At 41.6% G+C, this 25,124-nt stretch overlaps 1 protein-coding gene across 1 annotated transcript in view; it reads right to left on the bottom strand.

Annotated features, from left to right (window-relative positions):
• Positions 1-46: 46 nt before the first annotated feature.
• Positions 47-25,124, bottom strand: part of IGSF3 (immunoglobulin superfamily member 3) — a 113,828-nt gene continuing 88,750 nt past the window's right edge. The window contains exons 8-11 of the mRNA XM_081327114.1: positions 9,772-10,182; positions 6,490-6,894; positions 2,749-3,174; positions 47-312 (exon numbers count right to left, since the gene is read on the bottom strand). Of these exons, the coding sequence (XP_081183240.1) occupies positions 62-312; positions 2,749-3,174; positions 6,490-6,894; positions 9,772-10,182 (1,493 nt within the window). The 3' untranslated portion in view covers positions 47-61. The remainder of the gene's footprint in view (positions 313-2,748; positions 3,175-6,489; positions 6,895-9,771; positions 10,183-25,124) is intronic.

Genomic DNA, 25,124 nt, shown 5'->3' with positions numbered 1-25,124 from the left:
AATAGACCTCCTTTGGGTTTCAGATGCAGCTTTACCTCTCTCTCTCTTAGGACTCTGCCATTTAATCTATAGTTCCTGGATGAATGCTGAGAACAGGAGGCTCCAGACAAGTGGGGGAATAGTTTAGGTGTGGCTCTTTGATCCATAACAAGGGGACCCCGTTCTTTCCTTCGGAATTCTTGCTGGAATTTCGGCTTTTGAATCGCACCAGCAGAATGGTGATGATGAGAATGCCAAAAATGGGAAAGGGATAAAAAAATACGAAGTAGAACAGAGAGTCATTGGTGCAGATAACAGATTGCAGAGAGGATCCTAAAAAGGAGTGATAAAGGATAGTAATGAACTTTCAGATCAATACATTTCTTTTTTTCCTGTATATACCAAACATTTGTGTCTATGACTCTGTGTGTGCGTGCGTGCGCGCATGCGCACCCGCATCTTGTTTGTTAAGTCAGTCTTGATTCCTGGTACCTACATGGGCAAACTCCAGTTTTAATATCCACACTATTTTCTTGGCAACATCTTCAAAAGAAAGCTATTATTGTCTTCCTAGCATGAGAGACCACAACTGGTCCAAAATCATCCAACTGGCTTCTATGCCAAAGGCAGGATTAGAACTGGAATCTTCCTGCACCTAATCCAAAACCTTCACTAAAGATCAAACCACCTCTTGTAAACAATTATTAAGAAGCAACATACCAAGTGAGGCTAAAATCAGTCCTGTGTGAGTAGAACTCTTTTAACCAAAAGGCTTTGTTTACTGTAATTTTCAAATTTGGCTACTATATTCCTCAATCACTAAAAAATAGTATAAATGGCCATATGTACAGGTCATAGACTGGCAATCAAAGGGAAATTAATTTTTAGATCTTTGCTTCCTTTTGCTCTCATAGCTATAATCTTTCAAAAGAACAGTACTGTCTTTGAGAAAGAACCATACCTGTAATTTTAAGAAAATAAAATATGACTGTGGGGAATAAAGATAGTATAGTGAACTAGGACCTGAGAGATCCAGATTCTGTTACAATTAGATCTCTTAGGTTTTGGATTGCTTCAGAAATTCCTCTTGGCCTCAGAAAAACTTCCTTCTGTTTCAAATCCAATAATAGCAAACGTGAATGAAAAAGAATCCAACCTTGTATCTGTCTTATCTAATCTGATCTGTATATTTTTAATGTCTTCTTTGGTTTGTTTTAATTCTGTTATTAATAATTCAAACTTTTTATCAGATTTTTTATTCATCTCTTGCTGGATGTCATATAATGTAGAAAACTTTTTCTCAAATACTTCCATAAGAAGCTTGGCACTGGGTTCATCTGACATCTTTACTTCTCTCATAGGGGGGCAATTCTTCTCTTACAGCCAGTTGCTGGCAGCAGAAAAGCAAACAAGAATACATAGTTCTTTTTTCAAGGTCAGAGGAAAAATTTGAAGCGCAAAAAGCAGCTGGCAAGGATAATAATGTTGATATGCAAGTGCAGAGAAATTTTTTTTCTAAACATTTAGTATGGAAAGCCGAGAGTTGTATACAAAACGCAATAAAAATACAATGGAAGGTAAAAAAAAATATTTTCAAACTGATAATATGTAGTCTTTTTGGTAAAAGTTCTATATATGATTAGATCCATTAAATTATTCTCTCGGTAGCCTAAGAAGACTTGTTGCCATTTGTTTGTTTCATAAGGAGAGATAAGCTATTTCCACCCATACCCCCGGTACTATTAAATCAATTAACAGTCCACGAGGAGGGAGTATCAAAAGTCCAGCACACAGCCAGCAACTAACATGCAGAAAGAGAAGAAAAAAAGAAAATGCATTGCAAAAAAAAAAGTGGGGTTAAAATGCTTTTGGCATCCGTACAGTCCTGCATCTTAGGTTGCATAGCTGTGTGTTACAACGGGGAAAGTTCTAAGTTAGGAAACCCTAATATGCGTGACATTTGATGCAGAAAAGTAGCTATTCCATAGGGTTGCTAGAAACATGTCATGCCAGAGATTCTTCTGCATGCTAATTTTCTTCAGTTTGTTTCAGAGAGAAAACCTAAAACGCATTTAGATTACCCAGAGTGATTAACTTGTACGTTGCTCCTACATTACACTCAGCATAACTTGTAACTTCCAGATATTTTTAGGCTATATTATTTGGTTATTTTTCTTACTTGCAATACTCAGCATGGCATACATCAATTGCAATCAACACTGAAACAATGGGCAGTTCCTACTGGGTTGGAAATAACTGTGATATTCACTCATCATTTTCATTAACTAATATTCTGAAAACACTTTATTTAATATAAAGGTAAAGGTAAAGGTTCCCCCGCACATGCGTGCTAGTCGTTTCCGACTCTAGGGGCCGGTGCTCATCTCCGTTTCAAAGCCGAAGAGCCAGCGTTTGTCCGAGGACGTCTCCGTGGCCATGTGGCCGGCATGACTAGACGCCAAAGGCGCACGGAACGCTGTTACCTTCCCACCATAGTGGTCCCTATTTCTCTAGTTGCATTTTTACGTGCTTTCGAACTGCTAGGTTGGCAGAAGCTGGGATGAGTAACAGGCGCTCACTCTGTTACGCGGCACTCAGGATTCGACCCGCCAAACTGCCGACCTTCTGATCGACAAGCTCAGCATCCTAACCCACTGAGCCACCGCGTCCTTTATTTAATATAGACCCCCTCAAAATATTCTCGGGTTACATTCTCACTGAATTTTTACAAGCCCCACTCCTGTCCATTAAATACCATAATTACCTTACCTGTATCTTGCACATAAACAGTTATAAGACCAGAATCTTCTTCTGTAAGTTTGTACCAGACTCCCTTGGGGTCAGGTAGCCACTCTTCCACATGGCACGAGTAATTGCCAGCATCAGAAGTAGCTGCCTGCAACACAGTCAGTCGATAAAACATGGCTGAAAGTCTTTGAAAATGTAGCCTCCCTTCCCAAGGGCTGGCCTCTCGGCTGAAGATGAAATCCTGGCCTACTCTTAACAAGGCCTCTTTATCTTCTTCATTCTTGTGACCAGTTTGTCCACTTCTGACTTTATTTTTCATGATGAACCATGTCACAGCAAAACGGGAATCCTGACTGGTAGCTGACAAAATGTTGCAATCCAAATGGAAATGGTCCTGTTCTGGCACTGTCAGGTTGGCTACTGTTGCATCCACTTGCAGTGAGGCATCTGAAAATATTGAAAATATACAAAGGCCAATTAGTTTCTCTAATTGTACAGAATATGTGCCAATGCTGAAAATCAAAATTTGGAATTTCTTGATTGAACGGGCCCTCCCTTCAGAATACAGTTTCCTGAAATGAGACATAGAATTACCATATTTTTCTGTCTATAAGACGCACCCTTGTATAAGACGCTCTGGCATGCGAGTTTCTCCGTGCCGATTAGTTGTTCGGCAAATCACCGAACAGCTGAGCTGGCAAATCCAGAAGTTCAGCCAGCTGACGATCTTGCCTCCTCCCGTTAGTGGCTTGACACCTGCACCAGGGGGCATGGCAACCCACACAGGTATGCCCTGGGCTGCGAAGGTTACCATTATTTTTCCGTGTATAAGACACTGCACTTGTATAAGATGCACCTGATTTTTGAACTGGGTGTTTGCAGGAAAAAATAGCGTCTTATACACGGAAAAATACAGTAGGTTTGCCTGCAAGGACTTGTTCCTCTTCTTGGCATAGAAACCAGGAGATCAAACGATGCATGGTAAAGAACAAGCTGCAGAGATTGCTAAGAAACCAAGTGCTGGAGAATAGAATATGCCCATGGGGCAAATATGACAAAGAATAACATATTCAGGCTTTTTAAAAATGTCCTGACTGGAATAAGATTACTCAAAGACTGCAATGGAAGATATTCATGCCTCCTTGGATAACCTCTGCAGACCAAGGATTATCATTATGGAATGGTTATGTGGAACAGAACACTCTTTCGTACAACCTATTTGAAGGGATTGGTTTATTTATATTTCTAACATTTATCGAGGGAGAATATAAGTAGAGGCAAAGAATTCCACAAATACTCTTTCACAAATTCTCTTTTTTACCCGTATCTAATTATATATGATGAAGCCATAAAGAGAAACAATTATGTGACATAAAATAAAATTTTAGAGCTAGAATGACCAGCAAATGGTGATAATCTACCACAGAAGAATGAAAATGGTTTTTGGTATTATTGATTTCAAGAGAAAAGGTAAAAAAAATGAGTTTGGAATTTCAAGCTGATGCTTATCCATTCTCAGGATGCTTATTAGAGAACAAACATGTTAGTTATTGAAATATTGGGAAGAAGGGAACACTTACAGAACTAAATGAATAGGACTAAGTTCAAGAAGACCATCTAAATTCTGCTAGTGAGTTTAAAAACTTGTGGAAATTTTTAAATCCTAAAATAATGACACCCCACTTTACATATAACTCAGGAGAAGTCATAAGGTTTCTGTTTTAGAGCACTTTCCTTCATCTCTATGGATGTTGCTAACAGGCCATTTGAAAACATTTTGCCCAAAAAGAAAATCCAAAAGCTTAACTAATGTGGTGTGCAGCATCACAATGATTATAGCCTGGAGGCATTTTTCCTCTAGAAACCCGTATATTTTGCTTCTTCATTCTGAACAGTTAAAAAAAAAATCTTTAGCAAGGATGTCAAATATTTTCACATTCTCTCAAGAGCTGGCTAGTTTTTCCAGAGTGCAGATCCTCATCAACAAGAACTGTAGCCCTTTTCTTATTAGGACTGCTGATGTTTGGAAACTATGTTACAAACATTTCATAGGCATAAATCTCGAGGAATCACAGAAGGTCTATGTAAGGTTTGATAAAAGCAAATACACTGATTTGAGTGGTATATTCCACAGACAAAATTTCACTTCCATTTTTATGTAAACCATAAAAATATGAAGTATTATGGGAGCCTTGGTGGAGCAGTGGGCTAATGCCTCCTTAAGTAACACCAGCTGCCTGCAATTAGTGCAGGTTCGCATCCCACCAGGCTCAAGGTTGACTCAGCCTTCCATCCTTCCGAGGTAGGTAAAATGAGGACCCAGATTTGGGGGCAATTAAGCTGACTTTGTAATAATGCCGCTTGGGTGTGTGTGAAAGCCCTAATAAACAGGCATATACATAGAATGAAGGCTACTGCTAAGCTTGTAAGCCGCCCTGAGTCTTCAGAGAAGGGCGGGATATAAATGGAATTAAAATAAAAAAAAAATTAAAAAAAATAATTTAGGGTGCAAACGTTATTCATTTCTTATGTGTTAAATTTGCTTTTGTGCGTTCATTTTGTTTAATATAAAATGATTCCATCACAGAAAATAGTGCCAGCAGTTCACAATTAACCTTTCTACTTGAAAACAATTATTTAATTTTGGGGGCTACATTTCCTCCTTGCTTTATACTCAAGACTAACATCTTTTAATAATTAGTCAGGTTCAAATCCATACAGGAAAGAACAATTTCATATGCATTTTTTAAATGGAAAAGACTGTTGCAACTTTACCTGAAGTGCATTTAAATATAATAATACTGGATTACATTATTTTTCAAAATATGTTTCACACCCTTTTAGTAAACCTCAAGGGTCAGGAGTAGGATATGGCAACTACCATGGATGTTCTTGCAGTATCTGTCAGCAGTTCCTTAAAGGTCACGACAGCTGTCCGAGTTAAAGCAACATTAAACTGGTTGTGACACATAGTCTTTCCTGTTTCATATCTTTAAGTATGAGGATAGAAAATTTGGACAAAAAGTTTAAAATTTTGAAAATAATACTTTTCTTTGGTCTTCTCTTGTTACGGTTTCATTTTCTTTCCCTCGATAGGAAGGTTGAAGACGAATCCCAAGCATGATGGATTCACTCTTTGCATTCAACAATGTTATCTTCAGTGTTTTCATTATTCTTTCATTGCACTATTCTTTAGAGCAAAAAGGTCCCCAACCTTTCCATCTTGGTGGTCCAGCAGGGGAGGAGAGGGGATGGTTTTGCTTGAAGCTTTCCCCTCTTCTAAAGAGGACAAATGCATAAAAGTGTAATAGTTTTTGGAGTTTTTCTTCACATTATGTTGTGAAGCTTGGTAGGCAGGAGGGAACAAGTGAGGACCCTAAGTCTAGATTCACTGCACAGCCATAAAAGGGACAGAATCAGACCTTCCTGAATTCCTTGGAGCTTTATCTAATTGTTTCCAAGAGAAAACTGATGGACTGGAAAGATTCCCTTATTATAGGTAGAACATAATAAGGAAGTTAGTTTGAACTCTGCAGGTGTGGACTTGGTTGTTCATACCTGACACAGTATTAACATTAGCTAAAATCAGTGACTGCTAACTTAGTATTATAGCACAAGTGACATAAGTCAACTGGTCAATCTAGTTGCTGACTGAAATACATTCAGTGCAACCAGATAGTTCACGGAATAATGTGCAGTGACCAGAAATTAAGCTGCTTTCTCCATCTGTGATGCAACCCTTCAAGTAAATGAATACTCTACCTGGCTTCTTCACCAAAACTGTTGTCAGTCCAGACAGGTCTTCTGCTCTTTTGTACCAGGTATTCATAGGATTCAGCAGCCACTCCTCCACTCGACAATCATAGGTCCCACTGTCCTGCAGGGTCATGTTCTGGATAGTAAGAAGATATAGGCCTGGCAAAGGACTTTCCAGGTGCAGCCTGCTCTTCAAACCATTTAGAGTTGCTAACTCTCCATATAAAAGAGTGGCCTGCCTTGTCAGCTTTATAACTGCTTTCTCTGGGTCACCAGATTTCCACACATACCATTCCACAGATAACTGGGAAGCTTGACTGCTCCGGTTTGTAACTAGACACTCTAGTGTTAGCCAATCGTTTTCTAAAACGGTTAGGTTCTTTTGGCTCTTGTTGACTTCCAACAGATTATCTAGGAAAATACAAAATAATAATAATAATAATTATTAACTGAGAAAAACCGCCCAAACATTAGTTATACTTCTACAGTTTCAACTTTGCTCTGATATGCTTTATGTATTATCTGTAACCAAAGGGAACATAGAAAGACTATGTACCTTGTTAAAATGCCAGGTTTTTGAGATGTAAAAATCAGACCAAGATAGATCACTTCAGAATTCTTTCAAACTGTAATACAGCGCATAAGCTGTACAATTCAACTGAAAAAACAAACTGAACTCTTTTGAAGAGAAAAAATAACAATAAAAATGTACAATACCATGATTGCATAAAAATGCACACCCTTAAACTAATACTTTGTTGAAGCACCTTTTGATTTTATGATAGCATTCAGTATTTTAGGGTAGGAGCCTATGAGCATGGCACATCTTGCTTTGGGAATCTCTACTCATTCTTCCTTGGAAAAGCATTCCAAGTCTATCAGATTGCAAGGGCATATCCTGTGTACAGCTTTCTTCAGTTCACCCCACAGATTTTTCAGTTGGATTCAGGTCTAGGCTAACTGTGATCTTCTAATGAAGTAATTCTTTTGTTAATTTGGAGTATGCTTTGGGTCGTAGTCATGTTGAAAATTCTTCATCTTCAGCATTTTAGCTGAGGCCTAAATGCACTGATTATTTGGAACTCTTCATAATTCCCTCCATCTTAACGAAAGCACCAGTTTCAGCTGAAAAAAACGCAGCCCCAAAGCATAATGCTGCCACCACTATGCCTCACTGTGTGTCGGCTGTCCTTTTCTTATAAAGGGTTGTTTTTGCACCAAACATACTTTTTGGAATTATGGCCAAAAATTTCAACCTTGGTCTCATCAGACTGTAACACATTTTCCAGGTTTTTTTGTCAAACTTAATATAGTTTTTTGCAAAATGTAGCTGGGCTTGGATATTTTTCTTTATGACACAAGGCTTCTGTCTTGACACCCTACCCTACAGCCCAGAATGAAGAATAAGGGAGATTACTTGCCAGAAATTCCTTCAGGCCCTTTAATGTTTCTATAGGCCTCTTGGCAGCCTTTAGGAAGAGTTTTCTTCTTGTTCGATCATAAGTTTTGGATGGACATCCAGTTCTTGGTATTCTCACTACTGTACCATATTTTCTCCACTTGTTAATTATTGTTTTCACTGTGTCCAAGGTAATGTCTTGGTAATTTTTGTGTACCCTTCTTCTAAGTCACACCTTCCAACAATGTGATGATCCCTTTCATGCTTTATAAGCTCTTTGCAGGTCATGTCTTTTGCTCTATGAGGCAACTGAGTAAATGTCAGAAAAATCCTACTAGAACAGCTGAACTTTATGTGGGCTTGATCACAGGCATTTTATTTGATGAGAGGTGTGTACTGAGTATTTAATATCAGTTTGGATGTGAGTGGCTAATTCCTAGCCATCTCCTTACTTATAAGAGGGTGTGAACATTATTCAAGTTTCTTATTGTTATTTTCCCCCCTATGAGATTTGAGTTTGTTTGTCAATTGAATTGTTTACAGCTTATATATTATATTAAAGGTGGAAAGAATTCTGAACAGATTTATTCTGATCTGAGTTTTTAACATCTCAAAAACCTCGCATTTTTACAGGGGTGTGTAGACTTTCTATATCCACTATATTCATTTTGATTTAGGCTCCACCTGTAAACGTATACTGGGAGCCTGGATTCAAATATTTTTTAAAAATAACTAGACCCTTGAATCATCATTCCAGAGATATTTTCTTTCCATATTCCTCAGTGCTTTCAACAATGGCAGAGTTTCTAATCTATATGAAAACTATAGGAAATATTCAGAGAGTTCTCTGTCTTGAAATTAGCCTCGATTGAACAGCACAACAGTCAAACATCAAGAGTTGACAATAGGATATGTTTTATGACATTTTGTATTATGTCATAAAATGTTTTATAAATGCTTTACAAAATGGTCAAATTTCAGTTCCACAGAAGTCATAGGTTCTGGAGTTTGGATGCATTCTGTAAGTTAGCCCATTTGTGCTACAGCCCAGCTAAAGGATATATATCCTTTAGCTGGGCCGTAGCACGTGTGTGTGTGTGTGTGTGTGTGTGTGTGTGTGTGTGTGTCAATGCATACTAATATATTTTGTATTAAGCCCATTGTCTCACATAGTTTAGCAGCTGAAAAGCATATATATACAATATATACTGTACCTGCATGCTTTTGTATATGTTTGTATATAAACATATGCACCATGCAATAGGAAAGATACTGCAGGCAATATGGAGTCTTATGAAATAGCACACGGAAATGCTGCAGATACAACAGCCACTAACATAACTGAGGATCTGCAAATGTACCAGTCAGAATATCTGGAGCAGCTGGCATTCACCAGAGATTAAGAACTTTCCCTATAGTTGTCTTTATGAGGGCATAACTTCCTTCTTAGAATTTAAAAATTGATAATTTCTGTTTAGTATTGTGTTATGGTTTTATTAAATAGTAAGCTGCCATGGAATCAGGGAAAAACAAATTAACAGATTGGCATTCTACACTTTGAGGGATAGGAAAAGTGAAGTTTATTACAAGACAGAACTTGGCAGTACTGGTCAATTATGCATCGGTCCAGAAGGTTGCTTGGTATTTGAACTTTCAACGCTGTTAAGGACAACAAATGCCAACCAGTAGAAAGTAAGAATATCCCTTTAATTTGTTTGAAGCTGCCATGAATCAATATTGGAGTTGGTGGCATATAAACAACAACAACAAAAATAACCAGGAAAGGAAAAAGAGGAACCAATCTACTTACATGCAAAGATTTCAGAGCCCCCCCCCCCCCAAATTCCCATCTATTTATGCATAATCTGCCACCACTTGAGAAATACTACCTGGTAACTTGACAGTGACTTCAGTCCGGCCAGAAACCTCCTCTGCCAATTTATACCAGGCATGGTTAGGATTGAGCAGCCATTCTTCCACATGGCAATAGTAGCTACCACTGTCACTGACCTGTGCCCTCTGCACTGTCAGACTGAAGAGCCCCCCCGAGAGTGACCTTTCAAATTGCAGTCTTCCCTTTAGCCCTTCTTCTTCCGCGTAAGTGCCATACTCGAATACAGAGCTGTGAGTGGTCTTCAGAATGAGCTTCCCATCTGTGTCTGAGGGTCTATGAACATACCACAGGACTGCAAAATGAGAATCTGGGCTGGTTTGAGACTTGACAGAGCAATTCAGAGGGATCGGCTTATTTGCCACAAGAACTATACTCCGCTTTGATTTGCTGACCTGTAGCTTTGTTACTTGGAGGTGGGGTAATGGAGGAGAAGAGAGAGAGAGAAATGCATGGATCAATTAATTATAGGGGAGACTTTACTATTTACTATCTTACTATAGCTTATGATATAAACTGTTATTATACAACAAAATAATTTAATGCACTTTGCAGCTGTTTATCAATGCTATACTCAGCAACCTTATGTTTCTTAACAGTAATCTTTTAGAAACCATAGTTAATATTTATATAAACATTTCCCCTATCTTTAAATGTTTGTTACCTAAATCATCAGTTAATAATCTCTAGTTAACACTATACACAAATAATATATTACTTGTTTTACAATAAACATTTTTTAAAAATGTATCAAATAAAGCAAAACCTCCCAAACATTTTAGGACAATATATATGCAGGGCATCAAATATATCCGGAGATCAAGAAGATATCATTTTGCACTTCATTTTGCATTATTTGCATGCCATTTAAGAAAAAAGTTAATTTCTTATATTACTCAAACTCTTTTCTTTAACTTGCTTTAATTTTACCCCAATAAAATGTAAACCAATAGAATTTGAAGCTAGCACTTCAGGATAGTCAATCATGTACATATGTTTTCTTTAACACAATTTATAGCAAGGTATAAGTGTCAGTTATAATGAAGAAAATTAGAGATTCCAATATAATTCTAATCCTCAAGCCATTTTCTCGATTACAATAATCACTTTTATAAACTATCAGATAACTTGTGATCTGTTGTTCATACTTTCAGATATATTTCCTCATCTAAACAAAGAACGCAAGTCCAAATTCCTTGCCATGGTCCCACTGTCAGCCATGGCCACATGAGCCCCACTGACTTTCTCCCTACAAGCTTCCAAAGCTTCCCCATTGATTTATGGGAAAGTATCAAGGAACATTGTAAATGAGGATCACATGACTACAGAAGAATGGTGGTGATGCAAAATTTCATTTCTTAAATTTCATTTTCACTGACGTAATGAGTCTTGATATTATATAAGTTATCCCATTTGAGGTACCTTGACTGAAAAGGTTTTGACCTATGGTATAGTAGTAGTAGTAGTAATACTAATACTAATACTAATACTAATACTAATAATACTAATACTAATACTAATAATAATAATAATAATAAGTTGGAAGGGATGTTTGAGGTCTTGTAGTCCTGTGGTGGCGAACCTATGGCACGCGTGCCACAGGTGGCACGCAGAGCCCTCTCTGTGGGCACGCGCTCCGTCGCCCCAGTCCTAGGCCTTCAGCTGGGTTTTATAAAACCTTTTCACTTTAGGCCTCCGCCACCGTGTGCAAAAAAAAAAAAGGTTCAATCAATTTCAACTTCTGGTGGGGAAAAAAAAGATCTTGCAAAGTTGGAATTGATTGAACTTTTTAGTCCCACGCAGTCTGTGGTTACCACCGCAACCATGCCCACCAATGGGCCACACCCACGCAATGGGCCACACCCACCCGGCACCCGACGATACATAACTGGGTTTTGGGTTGCAGTTTGGGCACTCGGTGTCTAAAAGGTTCGCCATCACTGTTCTAGTCCAACCCCCTGCTTAGGCAGGAAACCGTATATCATTTCAGACAAATGGTTGTCCAGTCTCTTCTTCAAAACTTCCAGTGTTGGAGCATTCATGTACCATTTCGCCTCCTTAAAGCTTACAGATAGGAGAGTTTTAGTAATATATATATGAACTACTTTTATGTTACACTTATAACACAGCAGGTAATATTGTGACTACTTGTGACAACTGGTAAAATATTTTCTACATATAATGTAAAAATAAAAAGTCCCCTGGAATACTAATCCAGAAACTTCCCTAGTGTCTTCATTGAAGGCAAAATACTGATATAATATAGTAGGCACACCCATACAGTGACCTAAGTATATTTCTGTTGATTTTAAAACAATTACACATCTCCACCTTTGCACTAAAAGCCCCCACTCTATTAGTCCTTGCTTGCTTACCTGCTATGAAGATAGCAATAGAGGAGGAGGGGATGGAGAGGGGAATAGGGAGAGGAAGAGGCAGTTCTCATGATACAGTAATAGGAGTTTGTCTTTCTAATATAGGTTTATGCATCTCAGCAACACATTAGGAAGTTCCCCTGGAGCCTATATTGCTACTGGCTTTAATCAATATGCTAATAAAGACTAGAAAGCTGTGCTATGCAGTGATGTGACATACTGAGGAGTGAAGACCTCCTCACTTCTCTCTAGGGAATTTACTTTTCAGGGAGGCTGAGGCTCATACTGCCAAGCAGATACTCTCTAACTTACCAATTTAGGAGAATAACGTCAGCTACCAAGTTCAAAAGAAAAAGGGTTATTCTTCCTGGCCCCGCCAGTGCTCACAAGTCTCAGGATGACAAAGCAACCAATTCACACACACAAAAAAAAGAAAAGAAAAAGAAAACCTTACTTCTCCCATTGCTATTCCTATTCCCCTAGCTAACAGTTTATTTTTAATTGGTACTGGATTATTTCCTGGCACTGTTGCTAAGGGAGCATCAGTTGCTATAACCTCAGTTGCTATAGTAACTATATGTTAAGTGTGGAGCTGTAACACTGCTATTAAAGCAGTACACATACAATCCCAAGCTTAATGTCTCTTCACACATGTGTAGATCTAACCTATCAGTGGACTCCAGAAGATGGTAGAGGACAGGAAGGCCGTTGTCCATGGGGTCACGATGGGTCGGACACGACTTGGCAGCTAACAACAACAAACATATCAGTTCCCATATCTGTGGGAATATGCTGCAATCGCATGTAGCAATACAGGAGCGATACAAATCCCCCATTCCCTCCTTTATTCTTTTTTTTTCTTAAATTCATAGGAAGATAGAAAAATTAAGAGGCCCTTTGATATATAAGCCTATGAACTGAAAAAAGAAGAATCACAGTTCCCCAGCTGGCATCATGTTGTGATAGCTTTGCACCACCATGTGGCCCATTATTGAAAAATTAAATGTTTTTGCTTTTGAATGACAATTGCCATTATGTTGTCTAGAAAACTATGGGAATAATTTCCAAGGTAATAATTTTAATCAGGCTTGGGTCCAGTAGATGGTGAAATTTCACACAATTCAGCTTTTCAGTTTCAAATTCTTCACTGGGAAAACCTTGTCAGCTGATTACCAAAGTTTTCCAAGGACTCTAATTTGAGGGCTGTATTCTAAAGCACGTCAAAATGTAAGTAGAAAAATAGGGACCACTCCGGTGGGAAGGTAACAGCGTTCCGTGCGCCTTTGGCGTCTAGTCATGCCGGCCACATGACCACGGAGACGTTCTCGGACAAGCGCTGGCTCTTCGGCTTTGAAACGGAGATGAGCACCGGCCCCTAGAGTCGGAAACGACTAGCACGCATGTGCGGGGGAACCTTTACCTTTACCTATTCTAAAGGGTCTGTTTTTCCATTTCCAATCGTTATAATGCTGCCCAGTGTCTCTGGTTCTTTTTTCTACACATTGTACTGCTAAGAAACACCATATCATATGAAAGGCGTAGGATCTCAATACAGCACACACGCTTTACATTTTTAATATTTCTTTGAAGGGAGCAGGCAATTTTTTAGCCTAAGATATTAATTTTTGCCTTTTGAGTATTGCATTTCTGTATTGAAATGCACACACACACACACACACACACACACACACACACACACACAAATACACAGAGCACCAAAATATCAGACCAATTTTTCATAGCAATGTAAGGTGTAAAAATGGGTCATTAAGCCTTAGGCACCCTTTCATATTTTAAAATCTCTCATCTTGCAACAAAGAAAGAAACATATCCATTGTAGGGGGTACAATAGGATGCTGGCAAGCTGATATGACCTGAAGGCTACAGATTATATATTCTTGCATTAAAAAATGTTCATTCTTCCACAATCTGACAGAGAAATCATTTGCACTTATCATGGTATTAGCACATCACAGCATTATGGATGACCTTCTTGGAAGAGAATATATATTCTGTCAGGCAGGTACAATTTACCATTTGTGCTTGCCTGGAAAAAGTGAAGGAAACTATATCAGGATATTAAATGACAGAAATCAAAGATAAATTGGCATATCTATTATTGGCCACAACTGGACTTAGAAACAAATCATATTCAATGAAAAGTACTACAAGTAGTATAAAGTTTACACAAAAAGGTATTGAAATTCTATTATGGGTGGTCAAAGATATACATATTCCTTTAAGTATATACATAAAGGATTTGAATCCATATGAAAAGCTATAGCTGATTTCCAATTTTCAGTAGCTCAGTTACCCTCTTGCAAGAAAATTAATTAGTTGCAATCTCTCTACCAGCAGATCAATACAGGAAGTAGATAAATGTTGGCCCTCCATATGCTGTCAGTAACATTAAGAAACCAAGTCCTCATAAAGCAATAGCTCAATAAACAATGGAAAAAAGACAAATATCTCAAGAAAATAATGACTGTTTCATCCAATTATTTAATGAATATTCAGTCACCATGAAAAAATAAGCAAAGAATTCAAAAGGGAAAAGAGGACATGTATTGGCATCTGAGCCATGAGATCAAATTATGATTCTTTGTGGTCTTTATACATTTTTAACTTACCGTATTTATCGGCGTATAACACGCACTTTTTCTTCCTGAAAATAGGGGGCAAATGATGTGTGCGTGTTATATGCCGATATAATGTTAATGATATTTATTTGAAATTTAAGTTTTTTTCCTGAAATTTCCTTTTTAAAATGAGGTGCGTGTTATACGCCGGTGCGTGTTATACGCCGATAAATACGGTAAATATTATTAAATGAAACTGCTCATTCTTGAATTCATGGCTAGGAAAATCTCAATCACTATTCCTGTTGTTACCAAGGTAGGGAATTTCCCTCTTTGTCCAAAAGAAAATGAATAAAATAACCAAATCCATTGATCCAACTACGATCTCAACACACACAAACCTCAACAGATTTGGGGAATTGAAGGTTACAAGACAGAAGAATTTTAATAGTATATAGTTTCTGCAGCTGAGGAAGACAAGTGAGAGAACCTTTCATGCTGCATGGGCAACCCTGATTGACTCTATGGACAGTCAAAATAAATATGCAGATGTAAAATGTGCCCTCGATTTCCTTCCTGATAATACTAATGGATTCTTTTAAAATCCTTGAATTTGCAGGATAGAAGTCTTATACCTGACACAGGTTATTAAATATTTGTCTGTTATTTTTTAATGCATACACTCTCTTGAGTCAGTTTGGTCTAGTGGTAAAGGGACTAGGCTAGAAACTAGGAGACTGAGTTCAAATCTAACTTTAGCCATGAAAGTCAGCTGAGTGACCTTTGGCCTGTCATTTTCTCTCATTCCACTCTACCCCACCGTGATGTTGTTTTGGGGAAAATGGGAGAAGCAGAACTAAGTACGCTTGCTAACTTGAATATCTGTAAAAATAATAAAGCCATGTGTGTGTGTGTGTGTGTGAATGATAAAAAGAAAAAAAACATGACTGTCCCCTAATTAAACATTCATTAAAAGGTAAAGGTAAAGGTTCCCCCGCACATGTGTGCTAGTTGTTTCCAACTCTAGGGGCCGGTGCTCATCTCCGTTTCAAAGCCGAAGAGCCAGCACTTGTCCGAGGATGTCTCCGTGGTCATGTGGCCGGCATGACTAGACACCAAAGGCGCACGGAACGCTGTTACCTTCCCACCGGAGTGGTCCCTATTTTTCTACTTGCATTTTTACGTGCTTTCAAACTGCTAGATTGGCAGAAGCTGGGACAAGTAACAGGCGCTCACTCTGTTACGCGGCACTCGGGATTCGACCTGCCATACTGCCGACCTTCTGATCGACAAGCTCAGCGTCCTAACCCACTGACCCACCACGTCCCTTTTAAACATCCATTACTGTCCCCTAATTAAACTAGCTAAACTACTGGCAAAATTTTCCATATACAGTGTTTTCCCGAAAGTAAGACCCTATCTTATATTATTTTTGTCTCCAAAAAAGGGATTAGGCCTTAATTTTGGGGGTGTCTTACATTTTTTGTGACACCTGCCTTGCCTCACGGCGGCAGCACCAACAGTCCTGTCCAGCAGCCCGTGTGGCTTCCGGCCCACTTCTGCTGTGGCTGCTCACGGCAGGTGGCCACATGGCACATCACGCCGCTGCCACAACGAGGTGAGACAGGTGGGGGAGGGGGAGAAGCTGCCCCATGCACCACGCACCCACTTACTGGTACTTCAGCCCCCCCTGCCATTCCTTGATCAGCAACCTTTCACTCCCCTCCTGAGCCAAACTGCCATGCTACAGCCCGGGCAGGTGATCTGCAGGGCGAAACTTAAAGAAAGGCCCTCCAGTGGCGCACAGTGGCAGCGGAGCCATTCACTGTCACTCCCCCCTGGCTCCAAAATGGCGGAGGGGGACTGGGCCTACCCTACCCCACCCATCCCATCCGCTGTAGTATGGCAGTCTAGCTCGGGAGGGGAGTGAAGGTTCGCCAATCAAGGAATGGCCTGGCCGGGGGGGGGCTGAAGTACCGTTAAGTGGGTGCAGGGCGTGTGGGACAGCTCCACCCCTCCCCCACCTGCCTCACCTCATTGTGGTGGCAGCAGCGTGATGTGTCTCACAGTCTCCTGCCCCACTGCTGCAGCGAGGTGGGACAGAGTGGGCAGGGTCCTAACGGGCTTATTTTGAGGGTAGGGCTTCTATTAGCCCTCCCCCCCAAATCAGGGTAGGTCTTAGTTTAGGGGACGGTCTTATATTCGGGGAAACACAGTAGTAGTGAAATAATAATTGTTCAAGAACTCAAGAGGGGTGGGGGAGAAGATGAGAAAAATGCTGATATATAGATACAGCAGTACTAAAACTTGATACAGAATGCCATGGGAAACCACTATGTAATAAAGAGTCAAAGTCTGTTTTGTCCTACTTTGAAGGTACTCTTCCCTGGAGGCTAGCAATCTTCAAAGACAGCTTTCTCATACAGAGAACTTATGAAATATTACAAAGTTTCCCAGTACTTGCCCTAGTTTTATACTCTCTGACAGAATTTGATGGTTTTAATATAGGAGAATGAAGGGCAACGGGATATGCAACAACAAATGTTGAGAAGAGTTGTTATGAAGAATTCTCATTTATACATTCATGACATATGTTTACAGTTTAAATGAATTTCAGAAATAGTCAAATTACTTTCTAATCTCAAAGTTGTAGCTGAAAACGTGATGTCATGTTTACTTTCACTCAGTTCTTCTGGGAAAGTATTACACAAAATGAACTTTGAATCTGGACAATTCATGTTTGTCCCAAGCACAGTGAAGAAAATTTGTAGTAAAAAATGCTTCCCCATATATGTGTCGTGAACTTACAAATGAGAACTCTTCATTCATAAGAGCTCTTCTCAACTTTTTGTTGTTGCATACTCTGTTGCCCTTCATTTTCCTGCATCAAGAACATAAAATTCTGCTTGGGAAGGTCCGAGTCTTCAAGTCAGTGGTGATTCCTGGAGAGTCTTTGGCAAGTCCCTGCAGTTTTCTTGGCAAGAGGGTTTTTTGTGTGTGTGTGTGGGGGAAAGGCTTGCCATGTCTCCTTCCTAAAGTTGAAGGAGAGTGAGTGATCACCCAGTTTGCTTTCATGGCTAAGGTGGGCCTTAGAACTTAGCCTCTGCTGGTTTCTAGTCTGGTGCCTTAACCACCACAGTAAACTGGTTCCTGATGTATGTTAAGATTATTTTCAGTGTTATACATGTTTGTAAGAATTCTGCTATCTGGGATATTACTTCTTTATCCATGCTTTAAAACAGTATTTTCCATGTCTCTTTACCAGCGGCTCCCAACCTTTACTATGCCCTGCACCCCTAGAACACTTCTGATACGTTCTCGCACCCCTTACAAAAATTTGAAATAACAGCAACGAATTATGCATATACACTGTAATTCTGAAAACCCAAGTTTTTGCACCCCCTGGAATATCATCTTGCACCCTTAGGGGGTGGGAGGACTCCCGGTTGGGAACCTCTGGTCTTTACTGTATTTTGATATTTATAATAATTAGCAAGGACTTTGTGAAGCTTCTTCCAAACATGCATAACTTCATAATGTCAAATTTTAGGGAAATATATTTGGTCTTGTAAAAGTTATTGCCAACAAAGGAGAAAATATCTAAGCCAGTATCCAGATCAAAGTGGAATGTTAGAGTTTCTCTGACAAAGGCTTCATCCTTAGAAAGCAGGTAGTTTTAAAAACTTATACAAAGAATCTTGACAGTGTTGGAAATTTCCATCACCATATCACATACTGAGGCATCCTCACATTGAAATTCATTTTCTTATAAGCAGTTATCTGTTTACAATTGACATTAAGAAGACTGTCTAAAAGGACATTGGCAAATGAAGGTGCGGCTTGGGAATCATTAAATTGAAAGAGGAGCAAGTATTATATTGGGAAATTCCTTCCACCAGTGGAAAATAACAGGAAAGGAGGAATGGTTCACAATGAAGTTAATTTACTCTCTTGGAGAAAACGATAATCAAACAAAAATAATAGAATTAAAGGATATATGAGCAAATCCCTAAGTTATGCAATAGTCTGACTACTGCATGCACTATCCTCTGGCATAGCAGAAAATAAAAAAAATCCAACTCAAAATTGCATTAACCATGCCAGAAATTGCATTAGGAAGCTGGATGATACAATGAGAATATGAGCAAGAAATGCAGTGTTAGGTTGTGAAAGTATTATTAGTGCAGTTATTAACTTGTCATTTCACTCTAGTGTTTGGGTAACAATGAATTATTGCCTGAAAGCAGGCCAACATGATTGAATTACTACAGAGGAAGGCTTCTAGATAAATATGAGCATTAACTCTTTCTGTAAGAGCTCTCAATATCTCTCAAGAACTATGTCTTGCATTTAAATGTTCATATCAGAAACTAGCTCATTTTCCACTAAAATTGGTAGTCAGCATGTCTATTTCTTTCCTATACTAAGTTAAAAAAGAGGATTTTACAAAGAATCTGAGAAGCAGTTCTGACGAGAGATCGATGGATCGTTAAGGTGCTTCCAAGTAAAAAAGGCAGGATGCAGAGATGCAGTCATTATGAAGCTTTATTCATCGATAGGTTATATAAAAAGAGCTATATGGCATGGAAGCATCCATGCTTATATGATAGAGAATGCATGCAAGAGAGAGAGAAAGATGAGAAGCAGAACAAAGAAGCAGCCCCTGGGCAGAGGTATTTATGGGGGGTCTCGGCCCCTCCCTAGCCATAAAACTCTCTCGCCAATGGGGCTGCTGCAGGGGAGCAAAGAAGCCTCTTTGCTCCATCTGATGACCTATTTGGGGAACTGCCATGGCTGGCACAAAACATGTAACAATTCCCCTTCTTGCCAGCCAATGACAGGGACCAGTGAATGTGTGTGAGGGGGCGAGCAGGTGTCATAGACATGTATATAAAAACGTTCAGAAGACCAAACACAAACGCTTACACAGAAGGTTGTGCCAGTCAATGGGGACAGGTTTGGTGAACAGATCAGCTATCTGGTCAGCTGTATTACAATGCTCTACACGTATAAAACCCTCTTTGGCAAGCTGCCTGACATTTTTATAGCGTATGTCTATGTGGCGAGATCTAGAGCCTACTGCATAAGCCTCCGAGATTGCAATTGCGGCTGTGTTGTCCTCTAGAATTTGGATGGGCAGAGGAGGAGATGCCCAGATGCTCGTTATCAGATCATTGAACCAAGTCAAATCATTGGCTGTGTCTGACAGGCTGGCAAATTCTGCCTCGGCCGTGGAGCAAGAAACAAATTTTTGCTGCCTAACATGCCAATGTATTGGACAGCCATTTAGCAATATGAGGAAACCAGAGGTGCTCCGTCTACTTTTGGAGTCGCCAGCCCAGTCTGCGTCTGAGTAAGCGGAGAGCTGGGCCGTCTTCCCCTTCTCTGGTTCCAGCACAAGGAGGGCATCGGTCGTGCCCCTGAGATACCTAAGTACCCTCTTAACAGCAGTCCAGTGGAATTCCTTTGGGTGTTCCACATGCCTGGACAATAGATTTACAGCTAAAGCTATGTCAGGCCTGCTCCAATTGCTGATGTATAGCAAGGAGCCAATCACAGATCTGTAAAGCGTATTATCTGTGAACTCAGGACCGTCCTTATGAGTGTGGTTGTAAAAGTCGCTTTGCATTGGGCTATGCGTAGGATTAGATTCTGCCATTTTGCATTTGGCCAATAACTCCTCTATCTTTTCTTTTTGAGATAGAGCGAACCCCCCCTTAGTGGCCAAAATATGCACACCCAAGTACTTATCAACCCGCCCCAAAGATTTCAAAGTGAACTTTTCTTCCAGGGCCTTGGCAAATTCATCACACCCTTCCTTGTCAGGTCCTATATATAGTAAGTCGTCCACATAAACTAACACCCTTTCTGTGGTACCCTTTGAGTTGCGTGTGAAAACACATTCATCTGCTCGGGATGCAGTGAAACCAACTCGTTCTAAACTTTTTCTAAGGCAGTCATACCATAGTTTCCCTGACTGCTTGAGACCATATAACCCTTTGTGGAGAACCATGTATTTTCCTCTTCTTGCTGGTAGCCAGGAGGGGCCTTCATGTAGATCTGCCGGTCCAAGTTGGCGTGGAGGTAAGCCGTCTGGATGTCGAATTGGAAGACTTCCTCCCCCAGAGTGGCTGCAGTCACGAGGGCGGTCTTGACGCTCTCTGCCCGGACAGTTGGAGAGTATGTCTCCCCATAGTCTTCCATGTAGCGTTGGGCGAATCCCTGAGCTACCAAACGGGCCTTATACAGATAGAGGCCATTGGCAAGTGGTTTTGCCTTGTAAACCCACCTTGTGCCAATGACTTTCCTCTCCTTTGGAGGTTGCTGGGGGGTGAAGACCTTGAGTTGTTTTAAGCTCTGCATTTCCTTCTCCATCGCGAGCTGCCATTTCTCCTGTTCTTCGATGGGCAGCTCCTGGATGTCAGAGAAGGATTTTGGGGTGACCACAACACTGTTAACAGACGTGATGTGCCCAATGTCAATTCTCTTTGGCGGGATGCCTTTGTTGGACCGCTTTGACCTCCTTACCTTCTGCCACTCAGAAGGGGAACTGGACGGCTCATCCTCCCCATCTGAACCAGGTGGGATGACATCTTCGTCTTGTTCCACACTTTCGTCGGTGGCAGGGTATGTGGACGTCTCAGGTGATGTCGTAGTCGGTGTGCCCTTGCTGGGACGGTTGATATATGGGCTCAGATCATTGGAGTGTATCTGGGCCCAATTGGAGTCCTCTTCGAAGGAGGCAGATTGAGAAGTCACAATCCTGCCCCCTTCTCCCAGGAAACGGTAGGCCTTGGAGCCAGGAGCGTAGCCCAAGAACCTCAGTCTCTGGGAGACAGATCTCCCCTTCTTCCGCAGCTGCTTGGGGATGTGAACCCATGTGTAGGACCCAAACACACGTAAATGTCCCAGATTTGGTTTCCTACCATGAACTAGGAAATATGGGGTCTGGTTCACAACACTGCTCCAGGTGCGGTTTAAGGTGTAATTAGCGTATTTTACCGCTTCTGCCCAGTATGATTCTGCGACCCCAGCGTCTGCAATCAGACTACGCATCATAGTTTGTAGGACTCCATTTCTTTTCTCTGCCACGCCATTTTGAGCGGGAGTGAAAGGCGCGGTAAGAAAATGGCGGATGCCCTTACGCTTTACCCAGTCCTGGAATTTTCGGGACATGAACTCAGCCCCGCGGTCGCTCTGCAGTTGTGCGATCTTGGTTTTATACTGGGTCTCTACAAAGTTGTAGAGTGATTTTATGGCGTCAAAGGCTTCAGATTTTTCTGTGAGGATATACACGTGGCCGTACCGTGAAAAATCATCAACGGCAGTGAGAAAATACTGACTTTTCCCTAGGGATGGTGTGAAAGGCCCGACCAAATCAACATGTACTAGTTGGTATGGGTATTGGGTCTTACGCAGTGACGTTTTTGGAATAGGCGCAGCCTTCCTCTTTGACCTCTTACAGATTGCACAGTCCAGGAATACCTCACAATCTTTGATCTGGACTCCCTCAGCAAACTCTCCCATCTTTTTAACCACAGGGAAGCTTGCATGACCCAATCTTCGGTGTAAGAGGTGGGCACACTTATCGTGGAGTGGCTTCCCCACTGACACCCTCTTGGCATTGGTTGCCTTGAGCGGTGCTTCAGGTGACAGCTGAGGTTCGGATTTCTTATCCACACTGCCTTGCTGTGGGGGCTTGGATGCAACCGCTTCGGCCTTGCGCTGGTTAAGCAGCCTTGGGGCTGGTTGTGGGGAAAAATATGGCAAATCATTTATGATGGCAATATTTCCGATGACCCTCTGGTCCCGGGTGACATGACCTCCCCCTTTGCGAAATAAAACTTCCACCCTGTCATCGTCACATAGTTTGATAATGCTTAATAGGTTGTTGGCAATGGAGGGAGCGTGTAAAACACCTTCAACTTTTCCAAGCCCGGGTACAGAAACCGTGCCCTCCCCAATAACTAAAGCTTTATCACCATTTGCTACTTTGACAGATGAGTTAATTTTCTTTACCCTTTTAAAACCTTGACTCATATTGGTAATGTGAGAAGAAGCTCCAGAGTCCAGTAACCATAAGTCAGTGGGGCTATCAGCCTTTGTGGTGGGAGCACAAGTAGACACAAAATTGTTAGTACTTTTGGCCCCGCCACGGCCCCTTCCTTGTCCCTTGCCCCTACCTTGATTGGGACCACGTTTGGGGCCTTGTTGAAAATGGGGGCAGTCCTTCTTGAGGTGCCCCTCAGAGCCACAGGTGAAACACTTGAGTAGAGCATTAACCTGCTCTGAGTTGCGGTGTCGTCTGCTAGCTGGCTGGCTGGTGACTCTGTTGTATTCTCCCGTATCTCTTCGTCTTCTATCTTCGTCAATGAGTCTGCCCTTGAGATAGGACAGAGGCATGGCTTCATCCCTGCCCCCTTCCAGGGAAATAATAAAATTGTTCCAACTTTTGTCCAGGGAAGCCACGATGACTGCGACCAAGTTCTCTTCAGGTATAAGGTAATTTTTGGACATCAGTTGCGCCCTGAGGGATTTTAATTTTCCGAGATGTTCTGCCATGCTGGCCCCAAACCTGAGTCTTGTGTTGTAAAACTCAGTTGTGAGTCTGGTGAGGGAACCAATGCTCTTGCTGTTGAATAAATTGTATAATAACTGCCAAACTGCGCAAGCTGTGAGTCCATCTGGAATGCTTGGGAACAAGTTATCATCCATAGAACCCATCAGAGTAGAAAAAGCCTGTCTATGGAGCCACTCTTCTCGTGATCCCCATGGGAAAGGTGGGGGGTTCAGAGCCATTTCAAGAGTCCCATCCTTTAATAGACATACCTGCACATTTCTATTCCAACTGTGGTAGTTCTCCCCCCCAATTTTCAGTTTTTCAAAGTTGAGTGGCAACGGGGACGCAGGGAGAAACGTTTTGTCTTGTTCCGAGAGCATCTGAGAGGTTTGCATTGAAAAGAAAGGTAAAGGGACCCCTCTAGTGGGCGTTGGTGGTATTTTTCTCTGATTTTTAGATGGCCCCCCTTCAGGGTTAAAAGGTCCGTACTGGGCATGTCCAGAAAACATGTGATCAGGGGGTGGGCGTTGCCCAAGATTGCCGGCCGGCATTTGGATCTGAAAAGACTCTGGAAAACCTTCCTGGAGCCCCCCCGGCCCTGGATTGCCCCAAAGATGCTGTTGGTTGCCTTGAGAAGCCCATCGCTGGTCTTGAAAATCTTGGGGATGGCTAAAGCCAATGCTGGAGGAGGGGGCCAACCCCCCCCCGAAGGCCATTTGGTAAGGAGAGAGTCTGGGCGGGGGCGAAAGGAAGACTGGGGGCCCCGGAGAGAGGGTCGGGGGCCTTGGAGGGTAATGAGGGAGGTTGGCTACTCCCGATGTTGGAGCTGCAGTCTTATTGCCATCATAGGTCATGAGGGTTTCTGGTGGAGAGAGCCCAGGAGTTTGCATGTTGCTACGGCTGGATGCCAGGGATTGCTGGGCCTCCAGACTTAATTGAGGCCTTTCTTTGTTAGAAAATGTGGGCGCACAGGGGGCTGCCATCTTGTTTCCTGTGCCGGGCCATGCGGTCTCCCTGGGCGCAGCCATCTTGTTTCCTGTTGCCCCAGGAAGCTGTAGGTCACAGTTAGGCAGGGGATTTCGCGCCGAAAGCCCTGGGGTCCCGGGGTTACTCAGGGTAGCGGGCGCCATATTGAGGGGCCTCGTGGTCGCTGAGGGGGGGCTTACCCGGCATCCACAGTCCTTCCGCACTGATGTCCTTCGTGGAGAGGCTTGTGGGGTCTCCTGTACTGCAAGGAGTTTTAGAAGCAGTTCCTTGCATTCCTGTGTAGACATTTGATCCACGCGTTGCTTGCGTTGGGCCCGGAGCGCTTCCACTGCGCCTGGACAGTCTTGGGCGGACTGTAAAACTTCCAAGCTTCCCTCTGTGGCATGCAGAAGGAAGCCATCTGTGCTCTCACCTGGAGCGGAGCTTGCTTCAGGGGCTAGGGCTGTTGATTTTGATTGAAGACTCCTGGTCACAATCTGGGATCTCCGGCCATCCATTTCAGTTTCAAATATAGGTATCGCACTGCTGTCTGCAAGCTTGGAAGCTTTGCCTTAAACCATCCTCTCTGCTACCAATTTGAGAAGCAGTTCTGACGAGAGATCAATGGATCGTTAAGGTGCTTCCAAGTAAAAAAGGCAGGATGCAGAGATGCAGTCATTATGAAGCTTTATTCATCGATAGGTTATATAAAAAGAGCTATATGGCATGGAAGCATCCATGCTTATATGATAGAGAATGCATGCAAGAGAGAGAGAAAGATGAGAAGCAGAACAAAGAAGCAGCCCCTGGGCAGAGGTATTTATGGGGGGTCTCGGCCCCTCCCTAGCCATAAAACTCTCTCGTCAATGGG

This window comes from Vipera berus (genome assembly GCF_964194415.1).
Source record: "Vipera berus genome assembly, chromosome: 4".
Lineage (NCBI taxonomy): Eukaryota > Metazoa > Chordata > Lepidosauria > Squamata > Viperidae > Vipera > Vipera berus.
The sequence above is the reverse complement of the archived record's forward strand: the minus strand, read 5'-3'. Positions and strand labels throughout refer to the sequence as shown.